The sequence below is a fragment of the Megalops cyprinoides genome, chromosome 2, assembly GCF_013368585.1.
Source record: "Megalops cyprinoides isolate fMegCyp1 chromosome 2, fMegCyp1.pri, whole genome shotgun sequence".
NCBI classification, from domain to species: domain Eukaryota; kingdom Metazoa; phylum Chordata; class Actinopteri; order Elopiformes; family Megalopidae; genus Megalops; species Megalops cyprinoides.
Genome location: NC_050584.1, coordinates 45,558,593 through 45,574,728, shown reverse-complemented (window position 1 = coordinate 45,574,728; position 16,136 = coordinate 45,558,593). Strand labels below are relative to the sequence as shown.

The following is a 16,136-nucleotide window of genomic DNA, read 5'->3' as shown; positions in this document are numbered from 1 at the left end:
TGAATGTTAATAAGTAAAAGAGAGTGAGAACGAGTGGTAATGATTAGTACAGTGGCAATGAGTAACTGAGAGTGGTAATGAGTAATAGAAGGTGGTAGAGAGTGGTAATGAACAGTAAAGAGTATTAATTGGTGGTAATGAGTTGCAGAGAGTTGCAGAAAGCAGTAATGAATAATAGAGTGTGTTATTAGCTGTAATGAGTGTTAGAGAGTGGTAAAGGGTATTAATGAGTGGTAATGAGTAATAGGGAGATGTAGAGCATGATAATGAGTAAATTGAGAGTGGTAGAGAGTGGTAACCATGACTGGCAGTTCCACTGCCTCCTTTCAGCGTCTCATTTGATACAATCGGGTTACTGCTACAAAATTGTGTTACACTGTCTGTAGAACACATGGAGGCCACTGTAGAACAGCATAAGAATTACTGAAAGGCTCTGAAAGTCAGAGTATGTTCTTGCATGCCCTGCTGGTTTGAGCAGTGGAAAACATTACCTTCATTCCACATCTCACTTTTGTGATAATTCCCATAAATAGAAGCAGGGGTATTACTGGAGCAATGATATCAATGAAGCGTTATTTGCATGCTTTAAAATATTATGTAACATTTTGATTTTTATGCGATTATAAAACTGACAGGTTTATTCAAGGTGATTTAACAAGGTTAACAAGACTGAGGCTTTGAGTTTTATTTACTGTGTAATACCCATTCTGTTATTCTGAGGAGAGTAGCGCTTGAAATACAATGCAATAATCAATGCCTGAAAAAGCAAAAGAAACTGCAGCAATAAACAAAACTGTTCAGCTGCTTGGAGTCTGCATCTGCCAGAGCAGGACTGAGGGGAAAAAAGAAAGAAAATGAAAGACGGGGGAAAAAAAGAATAGCAAGTTTTTTTCATATCTATTTATATTGGTATGTCTGTGCTTGCCAGGCAGTGTAAATTTCACTGATACGGTTCTGTAACCCAGAGCTCCAGTTCCCCCACTTCCCACGTTGTCAGAAATAGCAACAGTCCAGATAAGCAGCTAAATATACGGCAGGTTATGTAAGACAGGTTATGTGACATGGAGAACATAATTCATTCATTAATTTCATTTTTATTTCCATTCTTACAGAAATAATGATATAGCTATCTCAGTCACGGTGCTATTAATAAAAATAAAATGCCTGAAGGGACGAGCGGAGCTGCTCGCTCAATGATTTCTCTGTTATTAATGGGTCTGTCTGCACTCCATGATGATTATTATGCTGATTGAATCCTAAGTAGTTGTGCTGTTGGTAGTGGTGGGATATTGATGCTGTAAATCAGTGCATATTTCTTTCTCTCTCTCCCTCTTTTTTTTTTGAATGATGTACATTCAGATAATTACTCATAACACTTGCACACATGGCTGCGTTGTAACAGTGGCACACAGATTGATTCTGAGATGGCGAAGGTTGCTCTGTAGTTCTGCTCATGGAGTGTTTGGAGCCAGCGTAAAGGTGTGCGGGTGAGTGCCGGGCGGTGTTTGTCAGGTGTGTGTGTGTTGAACACAGATGTGGTCCCATGTGGAGAAGGCTGCCCCCCCCCCGTGAGGAGGAGGAGGAGGAGGGAGAGATGGCTCTGCGATCTTTGTGGACCGGGAATTGAATCAAGGTTCCCTCGTTGAAACTACAGATGTTTCCTTCCCCTCCCTCCCTCCCTCTTCCCCCCCCTCCCTCCCTCTTCCCCCTCTCGTTTTCTTCAAACAAGGGGTCATGGACACGCAAAGTAATGCTAGGTTGCAGAAAAGTGGTCTGTGCGCCATTGTGCTGGAAGGAAGCATGAGACCGACATTTTCGCAACCTTTTATTTTCAGCCGACTGTGTGATCAGCCAAAGGTGCGCCGCTGTTCAACTGTGGCGTCGGAAAGTACTAAAGGCTATTCCAGGTGCTCTTCTCAGATGAGCCATTTCTGTGTAGTTGAAGTGAATGTCTTTCCACAGTTAAATCTGGATCATACGCTGCTATTTTTGTGACATTTCAGCGACAGTAAAATGGCGATTGTTTTTCCATAGGAGGAAGGAAGTTTGTTAACCCAGCTATCGGTCACCTTGATATGTCAGTTTTAATTAACACAGCCTGTGTTTAATGTTGCATGTTATGCAAACAGCTTTCACAAAGAGTCACTCAAATTCAAATTTTAAACCTGGAGTCCAGGGAAATTCTGAATTGTTTATTAAATAGCATTTAGCGTTTCAGTGTATGCTGAACCCAAATAAGACTGAACTTAAGATGAGTGGTGAATTAGGCATTATATTAAAAAGCACCAGGCTCCACATAACTGTATACAGTTTTTTTCCCAATTCTTACACAAATACTGGTGTTATCCTCTGTAATCTCTAGCTTTTGGAGAAAGGCTCTTGAGCAGAACTTAAATTAATATCATGGTGCTTGCATGGAGTCTTTTCTGACATACCTCTGCATCCCATTCTGAGCTGCCATCTTCTCTGCATAAGAAGTGCCTCGGGGACGAGTGCGGTTGTCACTCTCAGTGCTCCCCAGTCTTTCCAGGCCAGCTGCAGTGCTGGGATAGGCTGTGTGGCAAAGACCCCTCCCTCACAATGGGCTCCTGTTCCAAGCCAAGCCACAGATCTTAATGTGGCTGTCATTTAACGAGCTCCCCCCTTCCACAGAGCTGCAGTGCTCCTCTATCAGTATTCGCAGTCTTTTCTTCCCATAAAACAATCCACAAAACAAAAAAAAAAAGAATTTTCTTCCTGTGGGGGAATGTAATACTTTCTGCCTTTTGATTTTGACTGTTGAAAAGAAAACAGATTGGTTCATTTTTGGTTCATACTGATAATAAAATGGTTTTTGTTCAGTGGTCATGTTTTATATATAGATGTATTCTTTAGAATCTCTGGGTTTTCTCCCTGCGTAACTGCGCTCAGTTTGATGCTGACACAGAAATGACACTTTGTATTACAGAGAAACACATTGAACCAAACTCTTCTGGTCATGTGTGGAGAGTAGGGATCGTAATAATGCTCTCGCTTCAGGACAGGCAGAGTCTAATATACACGAGCAGAGCTGGAAGCCAGCTGTACTTGAACGTGCATTTTAGTTTTTAAGACTGTAGTTCTCTGTCTATAACCACAGGTTATGTGCACATTCACTGTACGGCATGTCAGCCAAATTAAAACAATAAAATGACGTAGTGAAGTTAAATTCGTCTCACTGTTTGTTGCTGCCTAAATACCACTCGCAAGGGAAGTTCACTTGCACACACACGGTTGCACACATAAACACACACAAACAATCACTTGCACACACATAGACACACACGCGCACATATATACACTGAGGCACAAAAGAGCACACAGACAGATGTACACAGGCACAGTATGAGCATTACTGTAGACTTGGCCCTTATTTAGATGGCTGTGACAAAGAGCGGTGCAGTGCCTGTCTGGTTGTCCCAACACAGAGTCATAGTGGCTGGGATCAAGGGCACAGGAGGTGACAGATAGAGGAGATTATTATCATTGTTTTTTAGTCCCCTCTTCTTTTTGTGATTAATTATTAACGGAGACTTGTGGTTGTCTCTCTGCAGCTGCAGTGGACATATAACGGCAGGTCTGCCTGTCAAACTCACCCGTGAGCCGCAATGCTCACTGCTCTCCTCTTTAGGCTTTTTCCATGGCCTGTCACTAGTCATTCTGGCAAATTGTGCTGAAGGGGATATTGGTATAATCCTCATTACTGAGCTAGTATTATTTTGAACGGATTTGTTAACAAACTACGAGTTCTTGCTCTGAAACAAAAGTAGTTTGAATGGATGCAGGGGTTAGACAGAATGCAAAATTGAGCGTGAAATAAGAATGGCAGCGAAGCGTTTTTTCTTGCCCCAGAAACTCCCCCCCCGCTTCTCTAATTTGCTCCTGTTTGTTGCGCTTTGTCAGCTGCTGGTGAGGGAGGGTCCCAACCAACTGAAATGCCTGGCAACTGTAACCAAGGGGCAGACAGAGGCTGGGCTTGGTCATTGGTCTGTGCGACTGACTGGGGGCAGAGAGAGAGAAGAGAAGAGGATAGAGGGGAAAGGGGGGGAGGGGACATTCTACAGAGAAAAGAGAGAGGAGGGAACCTAGATGGGTTTCTCAACAGGAATTTTCTCCTGTTCTAGCTTTAAGAAGGAGAAGGAATGAGAGGGCGTGAAAGAAGGAGAGGTGGGGAGCTGTGAGAGGAGAAAGAGTGATGTGGCGGAGCTGAGAGAGAAAGAGAGAGAGAGAGGACCTCAGGTGCGGCCAAACCGAAAGGGAGGGAGGAGGGAGAGCGGCGAGCGAGCGAGCGAGCAAGGGAGAGAGAGAGAGAGAGAGAGGAAAAAGGGAACTGTAAGCTAGTCACAGCATCTCCTTCCCACTGCACCAGCGGTGAGGGACAGCTCCTCTCCGCCACGCTCTCAGCCTTTTGAAAAGGGTATTGTCTTTATTCTAATGAGTGTGTAGTCAACTCTTTTGTTGTATACCTCACTCTATTTTTTTTTCCTCTCTCGCAAGCGCAAAGAATTCCTTGTGTGTTTTTAGTACGTGTATTTATTAATTTATTTCGAATGCGAAACGGCGGCCGCTGTGTGCAGCCCGGTGTGAGAGCGCGCTAGAAGAGCACGCAGGAAAAGAGACGCTGGGTGCAGAGACAGACCGGGACCCGGATTCTCCCTCTCTACCGCTGGAGTTTTATTTCCTGTGTTGCAGCCGGTGTTTTGTTTCGGCAGGGAGACATATTGACAGAGTGAAAGAAAAAACTCAAAAGGGGAGACAGCCCGGCCTCTTTCAACAAAGGCTGACTTTGAATGGAGCCGGGCATGTATAAGTAATAACAACAATAATAAAAACAAGCACTGTGGTGGAAGATTCGCGGATATGTGTGTTTCTCACCCTGGGCTGTTCGAAAAAATATTATCGGCGAGACAGAACATAGACAAGTTTATGCGATAAACAAGCAAGCAGAGCGCAGTTTGCCGCTGCGCAGACACAACGCAGCCAAAGCGTCTACTTTACCAGGATTTACCAGGACTTTACCTGAGAAGACACTCACAAACCGGGAAACGAGAGAAACAAGGATTTGTGCTTTTATCTCCGGTGTTTGTGTAACTTTTCATCTAGGCTGTGGAAGAGAAGATGTGACTCAGGCCTTTTTTCCTCCGGAAAACATGACATGGTTTTTCTTCCTTTACAACCTGCAAAAAGAAAGTTCAAAGAAAGGAAAAGGAGTTGGAATCAGGAGCCTTACGCCTCTCTTTATTACAAGCAACACAGGCTCCCTGAAATTTGGTTAGCTTTATTTTGTGTTTGCACTGACTGGTGGACATCGTAAATACAATTCCGGAGAAGTCTGTGGAACAAGAGCTTTGACATCAATTCCCGCAGAGTGCTCCCTGTTTATCTAGAGTGTGTCTGTGTTTTGATTGGGACAATGGACGACACATAGGGGGTCCAGACAGCGACAGGGACGCCTTGCTTTTGAAAGGGGATTAAAAAGAAGTGTATGCGCTTTGCAAGGCTGGGGGCTCACTGATCCTAGAGGAATTTTGGAAGGAGTCCATATGCGGTATGAGAACAAATCTTAGGGGCAAATACAGTAACAAATAAGAAATCAGCTTTGGATGTGGTCTTTGACTGTAAACTGTGAAATTGTACTTGTATAAGTAACTGGTAGCACTGAGACACATTAACATAGATTAGGAACAGTATTCTTGTTAAATTGCACATTCTCATTCTTTCCACATGGAAGAAAAATCTCACAGGCTTCCTGTCTTATTTAATCTTCTCTGGTAGAGTCTGCAGAAAAGTAGAGTCTCCTTGGATCTTGTTTTCTTCACATGCCCTGAGTAGTTTCTGTGTCCCTGGGTTTTCCCCCCGCTCTGAGGACTTCACAAGCCTCCAGACCAGCAAGAGCACACTCGCACTGCTTGTTAGGATCAGAGGATGTGACTGCAAAATGCCAGGAGGTGCTTGTGGAAGGCCCTGTCGGCCACTCTTTGGCAGATACGCGTTTTCAATTTCTGATTGTTTTCAGTGGTTGCTCTGTATTGTCTGTGGAAAGGATGTCTTTGCATGGTGATCTTTGCTATGCTTTGCCAAACTGTCCCCAGGCATGACTGACTGGAGAGAGCTAACAGTCATTGTCTTATACGGTGGTTCTACATTTTTTTGCTGGTCATTTTCATACCAAGACCCAGCTATGTGAGACAGAAATAGCAATTGAAGATCAAGCTGAATTTTCTGAAGAAGAGAAAGGACCGCAGAAGACATAAGGTCCTCAGTTACCAGCCATCTGCCCTACGTACAACACAGCAGGACTCGACCGGAGCTGAACCGGAGCTAGAACGATGAACCAGTCGGAATTGATTGAACTGGTGCCCACTTTTGTCCCAGATGCAAACAGCAGCCTAGGAGGTCCTGTCAGCGTGTCCCTGAACCACTCTTGTCCCCTGGGCTGGGGGCAGAACGAAAGGGCGGAGGCCTGCGTGTTGGAGACCGCGGTCATCGTGCTGCTGACCGTGCTGATCATCACAGGGAACCTGACCGTGATCTTCGTGTTCCACTGCGCGCCCCTGCTGCACCACTACACCACCAGCTACTTCATCCAGACCATGGCCTACGCTGACCTGCTGGTGGGCCTGAGCTGCCTGGTGCCCACGCTCTCCCTGCTGCACTACCCGGCAGGCGTGCAGGAGCCGCTCACCTGCCAGGTGTTCAGCTACGTCATCTCCGTGCTGAAGAGCGTCTCCATGGCCTGCCTGGCCTGCATCAGCGTGGACCGCTACCTGGCCATCACCAAGCCCCTCTCCTACAACCAGCTGGTGACGCCCTGCCGGCTGCGCTGCTGCATCGTCCTCATCTGGATCTACTCCTGCCTGGTCTTCCTGCCTTCCTTCTTCGGCTGGGGCAAGCCGGGCTACCACGGGGACATCTTCGAGTGGTGCGCCCGCTCCTGGCCCACCTCGGCCCTCTTCACGGGCTTCGTGGTGTGCCTGCTCTACGCGCCGGCCGCCCTGGTGGTCTGCTTCACCTACTTCCACATCTTCCGCATCTGCCAGCAGCACAACCGCGAGATCAGCGAGCGGAGGGCACGCTTCCCCAGCCAGGAGATGGAGGCCGGGGAGGGCGGGCACCCCACGGGACACAGCCCCGACCGCCGCTACGCCATGGTGCTCTTCCGCATCACCAGCGTCTTCTACATGCTCTGGCTCCCCTACATCATCTACTTCCTCCTGGAGAGCTCGCACGTGCTGGACAGCCCCGCCCTCTCCTTCGTCACCACTTGGCTGGCCATCAGCAACAGCTTCTGCAACTGCGTCATCTACAGCCTCTCCAACAGCGTGTTCCGGCTCGGCATGCGCAGGCTATCCCAGACGCTCTGCTCCTCTTGCTCCTTCAGCGCCTGCGCCACCGTGGACAAGGACTTCGGGGACCCAAAGCCCCGTAAGAGGGCTAACTCCTGCTCCATCTGAGAGGGCCAGAGGCGCAGAGGAGGACAAGGAATTCTTGGAGTGGAAACGAGGGCTGGGCAAAGAAAAAGATCAGTCTCGAAAATCAGCTTTATGTTATGGGGTAGTGCTGTCCTGGGTGGGACTTGCCCCTTTAAAGATTTGTGAGAAATGTTGAGCGGAGCTTTGAAGCTGGGTATTTTAGAAATGATGCTGTCAAACTTATTGTTTATGAAGTGAAAGGACCATTACTCTCCAGGAACATGAAAATCAGCCGAGGAAAGTTAAAATTCTTCAAAGCGGGCACGGTTCTAAGGACGACTGTTTGGACAGGTTAACATAAACTGACTTGCACAACTTTCAGGTGTGTGGGCCTACAGCTGGCCTAGCAGAACTAGCAGAACGCTGATCACTTTGGCTCAAAAAAAAAAAAAAAAAACATGAATCATCATTCATCCAAATGTTAAGAGCTGTTGTTTTCGGCGCACGTATGCTTAGATTTTATATAAGAACAGGCTGTGATTCAGTGTGAAGCGGAGCCCCATTGTGAGTGAAGTATTCCTGGTTGATGCCACAGAAAAGCAGAGGATCACACCGTCTGTCACGCACCATCAGTCTGTGCCTGTGCTCTTGTCTGTAGCATAACTGCGTCACACATAGCATGTTGTAACGAAATACAAGTCAGCACCAGTAAGTCAAAAGTGTACTCACGTTCATTTACGTAATGGAAGTGGGCAATAAAACGCACTGAACTACATCTTAGCTCTTGCTTGGTGGCTCAGTAGTCCTCGTCACTGCCGAGTGCTGATATAGAGGGCAGCTTACTTAGCGCTGTGCCCCCGTGCACAAGCTCGCTTCCACGTTACAGGGTAGGACAACTGCAAGAGTGGCTCAGATTCTAGTCACCGTATATGCCTGTGTATAACAAAGGACAGTAGCTGTTACCTTTATGTAAATACTAAAACAAAAATATAAAATGGCTCATAACATTCCAGTGTATGAGAAAGTACGTGTATGGCCGATTGGTTCAAATGCTTTTGGTCAGCTTTAAATGGAGGGATGCATTTTTGTATTATTCCTGTCTGTGGTGGTACTTTCCCATCCGAGAACAGCTGGTGGACCAAGAATCTTAAGAAGCTGAGAAGCTTCAGAAGACCGCAAACTTGAGGCTTGAGAGATGGTTTTGTATTCTGATGACAGCAATTTTTATTCTGTGTCCAGCCCGAAACAGGGCTGCTGCGGAGGTAGAATATGGCTGAACGAGATTGTATCTCTGATGAATTCTTCCACTCAGATTCCCACTTGGCTGCTTGCAGGTGCGCTCTCAGAGAGTGGAACTCATCCAGCAGTTTGTCACTTAGGGATTGACTTTAATCAGCGTGGTTGGGTCCCAGAGCTGGCCGAAGCTCAATCCAAGAGACTGTCTGTCTTTATGTGTGTGAGAGAGAGACTGGCTAAAAAGGGGGGGGGGGGCAATCACTGTAGGGATGACCATTGATCTTGTTCTACGTTTCAGTGTCCTTCAGTTGAAGTGAACAGAGCAGAACTGAGCACAGCGATCATTCCAGATCTGTTGTGCATACTTCCTGTAGTCTTTAAATTCAAAGCAATGCAGAAAACGCGGAAAAACGCACAATTTGACGACGTCTGGAATTATCGAGATATTCCCCTTTCCTCCCCTGTGGTGTACCCCCCGGCATCTGTTGTTAGAGCTCTATGCCTGTACTGTTTCTGTGAACATGTGAGAGCTAAGATGTAAGTGACACAGCCAACTGAACCCTTTGTGTCTGTGTAGCGCCTGTGTGGCAAGGACAGTACCCTGTGTAAACTGTAGGCAGCCTGCACAAAGATCCTGCATCAGATTTTGCTCTTTGTTCAGACCTACCCTGTATGACACGTTTATCGTTTCTGTGCCTAATGTTTTTTTTTTTTTTTTTGACTTTTCACAAAATGACGGTAATTCCAGATTTGGCATATCTCTCATGTTTCCAGTTATTTTTTAGGGGGGAAAATGCATCGTGCAATTTAGAAATAATGAAAGCAAGCTTTATTAAAAGAAAAACCCTCAAATTTGAAAATCTCCATTCCATCCCATTTTTTTCTTTGCTGGTTTTATGTCTTCCGTAGTTTTGATTTTTTTTTCCAAAGTTAAGCCAAATGAAATGTAAACCTGTATGATTTCTTAATTGGGCATTACTAACTCTTGTGTTGATGGTGGGGTGCTTCGTTGGTAACAAATAAACCACCATCAAAGTAACAAAGTAACAGATAAACCACCATCGACATCAGGTTTGTACCTTACAATCAGAGGCCGTGTCAGAGGTCAGTCCCAGCCTTGGTCTTTTGCTTGCTGCTGTGAAGCGGAGCATTTCCAAGATTCTGAAACGCTGCACGTGGGCCTCAAACCTCTTGATCTCCTCTCATCATTAGTCTACCTGATGAAACCCATAAAATGGGTCAATAATTACTGTACTGTGAAAGAAGGTAATTTTTTATGTTTTTATCTTTTATTCTTTATTCAGTTATGATTTAGTCTGGCAAAAAACATCTGTGAACATTGCCTTGTTCATATTTACTTAAATCTTTTGGTCTTAGTTTTAATGTTTGCAACCACTGAAGCAGCACGACCTCACACATAGTAAAGAGTGAATGGAAGATTACGTGGAGAAACCTGTGATCTCCCGCGGGATCGGATATTGACATCACTCCATAGTGCTCAAAATGTCAATGTATGCATTCTTGTAGTTTTCCGTTGCGTCAAAACTAAACACGTGCTTTTTTTAAGTAATGAGTGTCAACAGATAAAGCACATGTGATAAAATAAAATCATTTTTCAGTCTTTGAGAAGATTCAAATATGGTACAAATTCTGTGTAGACATGTAACTTCAATATTGGTAAAAGATGAAATTGTTCCGTCATAGCTACTGCTTTGAGTCTAGCACTGGTGGTTTGACAAGAAGCAATGAGTTTGGTTACTTGTGAATGATTAAGCAGCATATTTATTTGTTATTTTGGTTATATTTGCCAGTTGTTGTGTTGAACCTGCAAGTAATTGCAATTTTAGTTATGTTTAGATTGTTTTGTGTTTTTCCCCATCTCTCAGCATTATCTTGCAGATTATAATAACCAAATGTGTTTTTTGATTACTGAACTGTGGGAATGCAAACTTAGAAAATAGTAAAGGATCTTTTTTGACTACAAGTGCTATGGTGAGGGTGTTGCATTTTTTACTATTTTTTTTATTCCATTACTGGTACTGTATATAGTCTATTTATTTATTTATTTGATGATGTACAAAGTGATACAGCACCTGTTAAATAGGAGTATCTGTGTACCTGTTTTTATCCTGCTCTACAGCATATGTGTTACAACAGAAAAGAAGTTCCAAAATCTCTATCAATGATGGCACATATCTGTGTGTAATAAACTAGATTGCTGCTGTGACCACATAGTAAGCTGTTTTTGATTAGGAAACTAATATAATAAATGATACAGTATATATTTTTTTATTTTGAAGATTTTGTCAAAGGCTATGGTTTTGCTGTTGCTGCCAATCATGTAAAATAAAAAAAAGAAAAAGAAATATGTGTACATTTTTCTGCTTGGATCCGGTTACTTTTGCAAGCACTTGTGGGTTCTAGGTCATTTCTAGGTCATTTGGAAACTATACATGTACACACACTCGTCTTAATTAAAAAAAAAACACTAAACTATAAAAGCAAAAGACAACTGTGCTGGCTCATATTGGTACTATAATGCACGTGCTGTTAGAGCTGGATGAATAATAGATATTGTATGTAACCATAATCTCAAGCAGGTCAGCATGAAAGCTTATCTGCACAGCTGGTCAGTGTGAGGTGTGCAAACGCTGTTATGTAGGTTGTAGCACGTGATAGGAGGGCTGCTCTATGCATTTGGCCAGTGCAAGGTGGTTAGTCTGAAACATTGTTCTCCAGACCGTAAGATATGATAGCAGGGCTGCTCTATATAGCTGACCAGTGTGAAGTGCTTAGTCTGTGAAACACTGATCTCCAGACAGTAAGATATAATAGTAGAGCTGCTATGTGCATTCGGCCAGTGTGAAGTGGTTAGTCTGTGAAACGCTGTTCTCCAGACAGTAAGATTCAAAAAGAGGGCTTCTCTGTGCATTCGGCCAGTGTGAAGTGGTTAGTCTGTGAAACACTGATCTGCAAAGAGAAAGATATGATAGCAGGGCTGCTCAGTGCAGCTGGCCAGTGTGCACAGCCAGACTCGACCTCTGCATCTGTGTTTAAAAAGGTTACAGCTGCGCTCTGAAGGGGAATTAAATATGCGTGGCTAGAAAATGACCTTTTTGAAATCCAATAATCCTATCAAATTTGTGCATCCAGTCCTGGAAGTGTTGCCGACTGTGTATTTTTTTTTTTTTTGGCCAACCTGTCTGGACCGTATTCCATCTTTAAACAAAGCATAAGCGCAAAGGCTGCTTTTGCCACGGCGCTTTAGGTTATATATTCAGGAGTCTCCTTTTCACCTCTGAGATGAACAGATCGCTGAAGTGGATTATGCTGTAATGCGTGTTAGTGCGGTTCCGTATGGAGACACACCTTAAGCTCCTTAGCCATTTTCCCATTTTTATTGAGGAGGGGAGAGCAAAGGAGGTAATACGAGTTAATAGGGAGTGCAGTGTGTTCTGAGGAGAATGGGACACCGTAGGGGGGGGGAGGGGGGGGGGGGCTGCTGCCTTTTTTCCCGCATTGGCAGTAATGCATGGCCTGTCACAGTTGCGCAGACCACACAGAGTCCACGTTATATGGCAAATGAGTCATTAATGTAATGGTGCTGCTGCCCGGTCTTATTTCACTCAGAACAGTGGAGTGAGGAGCAGCTCTCTCTGCAGCTCTCTCTGCGGACTCATCTGCACCCACATCCAGCCTCCACTGGGACAAAGGCAAATCCCCACACTCGCCCTCTGCGCCCCAGGCGATTGATAAATTAATTAACGATAAATGGTTAATTAAATTGTAATAACAAAGCGATGTATAAATGAAAAAAAGGGCTGTAACAGAAGTTGGAGCATGACATTTTCTAAAATCTGTTATCTTGGGACTTGAATTTCAAAGGGTGATGTAGGTCACATTTTGGTTTGTCCCCCTGGCATTTTCGCTCTTGTATCTCTCAGCTGATTGGTTGCTGCGTTGGGTGTTTTTTTTTTTTTTTTTTTGGATTGCCTTCCCTGGAGTATTTTATTTGAAGCAGAAAAGGGGAAAGGCACCACATTGTGTCTTTTGGAGGTTTGGTTTTTACGAATGCCTTCAGGATTTTGGCCTCCCTATGTAGTGGGATGTAGGTGGGTTTAATCTAGTATTTCTAAGTCAATGGGAAGTCGGGCTATGGACTGACTCCATTTTTCACAGAAAAGAAACTGCTGAAAATTGATTTTCTTGGAAGTCCAAGCTGGACTGCTCAAGCTGTTGTTGTTGTTTTCTTCTTGTTGTGTGAATGTTTTTGTCACACTTAAAGCATGAAAAGAAAAAATAATTACAGTATGGTTGAATGCACAGTATTTCCATTGTGCTTTTTCAAACACAAGACTCTGGCAAGAACTTTATTTATTTAATAACAGCACTGAATATGCTGTCCTTAGCACTCACATGTCTCCATTGTATGTATACAGTAATACACTGTAATCAGGAGTTCAGTTGGTGGTGTTACGGACGTAGCAATGGAAGCAAGCAATCACGCATGCTCAGCCTCATCGCTGGCATTAATTAAAACCGAGCTAGTGTTTTGGAGCAAGGTTTTGGGTTATTAATAATCCAGCCGAAACCTTGAGGTGTGCCTCTTCGCATCTCTCCTCATCTCCAGGTCTGCGTTATCATCATGTGTTATGTGCGCTGAAAGCACCAAAGTGTGAATCCACACGTTTTCACTTTTGCGCATGTTTCCCTCCTTTTTTTGTGCCCCCCCCCCTCTCTGGTTTGTACAGTTAGACATTTGTTCTTCCTGCCAGTTTTTCATCCATATTCATGAACACAAAGAAGAGCAGCTTACGGTCCAGGCTGGTGAATATTTATGAAAATCCCCTCCATGCCGACTGTATAATGAATTCCGTTTAATATTAATCTGTGCAGCTGCAGAACTCCTGAATAACTTCTCCCTTCAAAAGATGCTCTCGGGCCTGAGCAGGAGGAACACCTGCCCCTCTCAAAAACAACAGACGCAGCCCACTGTAATCAAAGATAAAGTATTCACACCCCTCGTCAGAGACAATGTTACCCTGTGATTTATTAGCCGTAATGGGGGGACTGTTCATTAAAGAACTTCCTTTCATGCATATTGCATATGACGGCTTTGCCTTCAGAAAGCTCCGCTTACGCTGATGGCTGGGACCGGGTTCTGTTTTGAATCAGCCCCGTCTGAAAGGCACGCTTGAACTTTCACGACCTTGCGAGCGGCAAAGGTCACGACCGCCGACGCTGGGCAGGACCGGCCGCTCACCGCATCCGGCGTCATCTGGCTCGTCCACTGAGACCAAGGTGTCACTGTTATCTGCTGCCGTTTCTGTGAGGGGAAGCCTTCACAGCACAAAGTATCCGAAGACCCTCTGTTGCGGAGGCCCTGTTTTGTTGTGAGAAAGTTGGACTTTGTGAACTCTCCGGACTTTATCATCCCATTACTCCCCGCCGCTGCCGAATCACGGTGACAGCAGATGAATGGCCCGCAGTCTGTTGACGGTAACACTCTCTGACAGCTGCCCACACTCTGCTATTAGGCTGGTCGCATGCCCGTTCGCTGCGTTCCGCCATCTGTCCGTTTTGCATGTTACATCAGAGGAATTCTGAAAGACGGGGTGTGAACCACCTCCTACCAGAGACAGTTAGATGGAACTGTGTCACTGTGATTATTTTCAACAACACTATACTGGGGGGATTGCTGGTTCTGCGGTTCCCTACTGATGATTATATGGGAAAAAACGACGAGATATGTCAACCTTCCCTAAAGTTTGATGGTTAACAGCAGCATGCGTTAACTCATGAGTTATTTGTGATATTTGGCGCGTGTCGGCGCAGGTGGGTGCTTGTCGAGTTGGGGAGAGTTGGGGAAAGTTGGTGAAGGTCAGATGTGGTTTTGTTGGTACAATGTAAGGACAGTAAGAAGGGGTTACTGGTCTGTTGTCTTAATGAGAGTGGGTAAAAGTCAGGCTGCACAGACACACTACAGTGCACTTTGTTGACTCCCTTTTACTGACCTTTATGCGTACTAGCAATGGCAACCCGCACCCAGCTGCCAGGTGGACCTCATCTTAGGGCTGAGAACTCTGTCTGTACTTTTAGATATATATTTGTTCTGTGCAGCACAAAGCATATACAGTATAGTGTACAGAAACAGCTAATGAAATTTGATTTGCCCTGGCTCAAACCCCTCCTTTCAGCATCTTGTCTATTCATTCATATGATTTAAATGATGCCTATGTTTTTGATAAGGACGGACACCTTTACGCAGATTGATTCATGCGTTCTCAGCCAATGCAGTTCAGTGAAATGCCTCATCTTCAAGTGCTGGGTGGAATTACGATGCTATCGAATTATTGTCATCATCACCGTGATTATTTTTTTGCAACGGCTTGTCTTTTTGACCCTCGAAGTCAGTGTGCGGTTATATATAGCCCCCCCCCCCGAATGTGTGCCAGTGCTGATCCCGGTCCCTCAGGACTGTACCCAGCTGCCAGGTTCCTGTGCTCTGCCTGGCTCTGGCACTCCGACAGACCTGCCGTCCCCTCCGCAGGGAAGGAGCACCGCTCAGAGCACAGAGCCACTGTGCCACTGAGCTGTGGATCTTACTCAGCCTGATGAAATGTCCCCAGGACCCCCTCTCTCTCTCTCTCTCTCTCTTTTTCTCTCTCTCTCTCTCTCTCACACACACTCTCTCCCTCCCTCCCTCCCTCCCTCCCTCCCTCTCTCTCTCCCTCCCTCCCTCTCTCCCTCCCTCCCTCTCTCTCTCTCTCTCTCCCTCCCCCCCCCTCCCTCGCTGCTGTTCATGTTGCCAAAACGCAGGTGAGGCAGCTGAGCTGTCATCTGCTTTAACCTTAAGCCTTCCCCGGGGACCGTTATTCAATTAAACATCTGAAGACGCGGAGCGGCCCCTCGGCTCTGTCCATCTTGTTTCCCGGCGTCCGCGCACTGGACAGAGCTGTTCTACATGCTGATGCGAAAATTGTACATGCAGCTGATTGGCTCCCCCAGGACGTTTTGTCCGGTCAGTGTGCCATTTGCGCAGGGCAGTGAGATTCGGGGGGGGGGGGGGCATGCAGGGCAGGAGCAGACGTGCTTCCTCAGCTGTTTACAGCGCGCCACGCTCCACAGAGGCTGGCTGGGGAGAGCGTGAAGCCCTCATACACTGCACCATGCAAAGGCTGCCAGTTTGCTCCTGTGTTCTCTATGGTTTAGTGTTGGCGTTCCTCCTCCTGTGATAGGTCTCCACATGTGTGTGTGTATGTATGTGTGTATGTGTATGTGTGTGTGTGTGTGTATGTATGTATGTGTGTGTGTCTGTGTGTCTGTGTGTGTGTGTGTGTGTGTGTGTGAGAAAGACAATTAGGAGACAGAGGCAGAGTTCTGTAGCCCCTCTGACATCATCACTTTGCCCATTGCATTGGGAGAGGGGAGGCAGACAGGCGCATTAGTTAGTGAGTGCATGTCTCACTG

At 45.5% G+C, this 16,136-nt stretch overlaps 2 protein-coding genes across 2 annotated transcripts in view; both read left to right on the top strand.

Annotated features, from left to right (window-relative positions):
- Positions 1-16,136, top strand: part of rabgap1l (RAB GTPase activating protein 1-like) — a 92,778-nt gene that overhangs the window by 30,872 nt on the left and 45,770 nt on the right. The window lies entirely within an intron of this gene.
- gpr52 (G protein-coupled receptor 52) lies at positions 4,383-10,536 on the top strand. The gene has a single exon (XM_036522432.1). The coding sequence runs from the start codon at positions 6,348-6,350 to the stop codon at positions 7,470-7,472; it is 1,125 nt and encodes a 374-aa protein (XP_036378325.1). The 5' UTR covers positions 4,383-6,347; the 3' UTR covers positions 7,473-10,536.

Excerpts from the sequence above, each read along its gene's own strand:
- gpr52 (XM_036522432.1), top strand. The coding sequence starts at position 6,348 with ATGAACCAGTCGGAATTGATTGAACTGGTGCCCACTTTTGTCCCAGAT.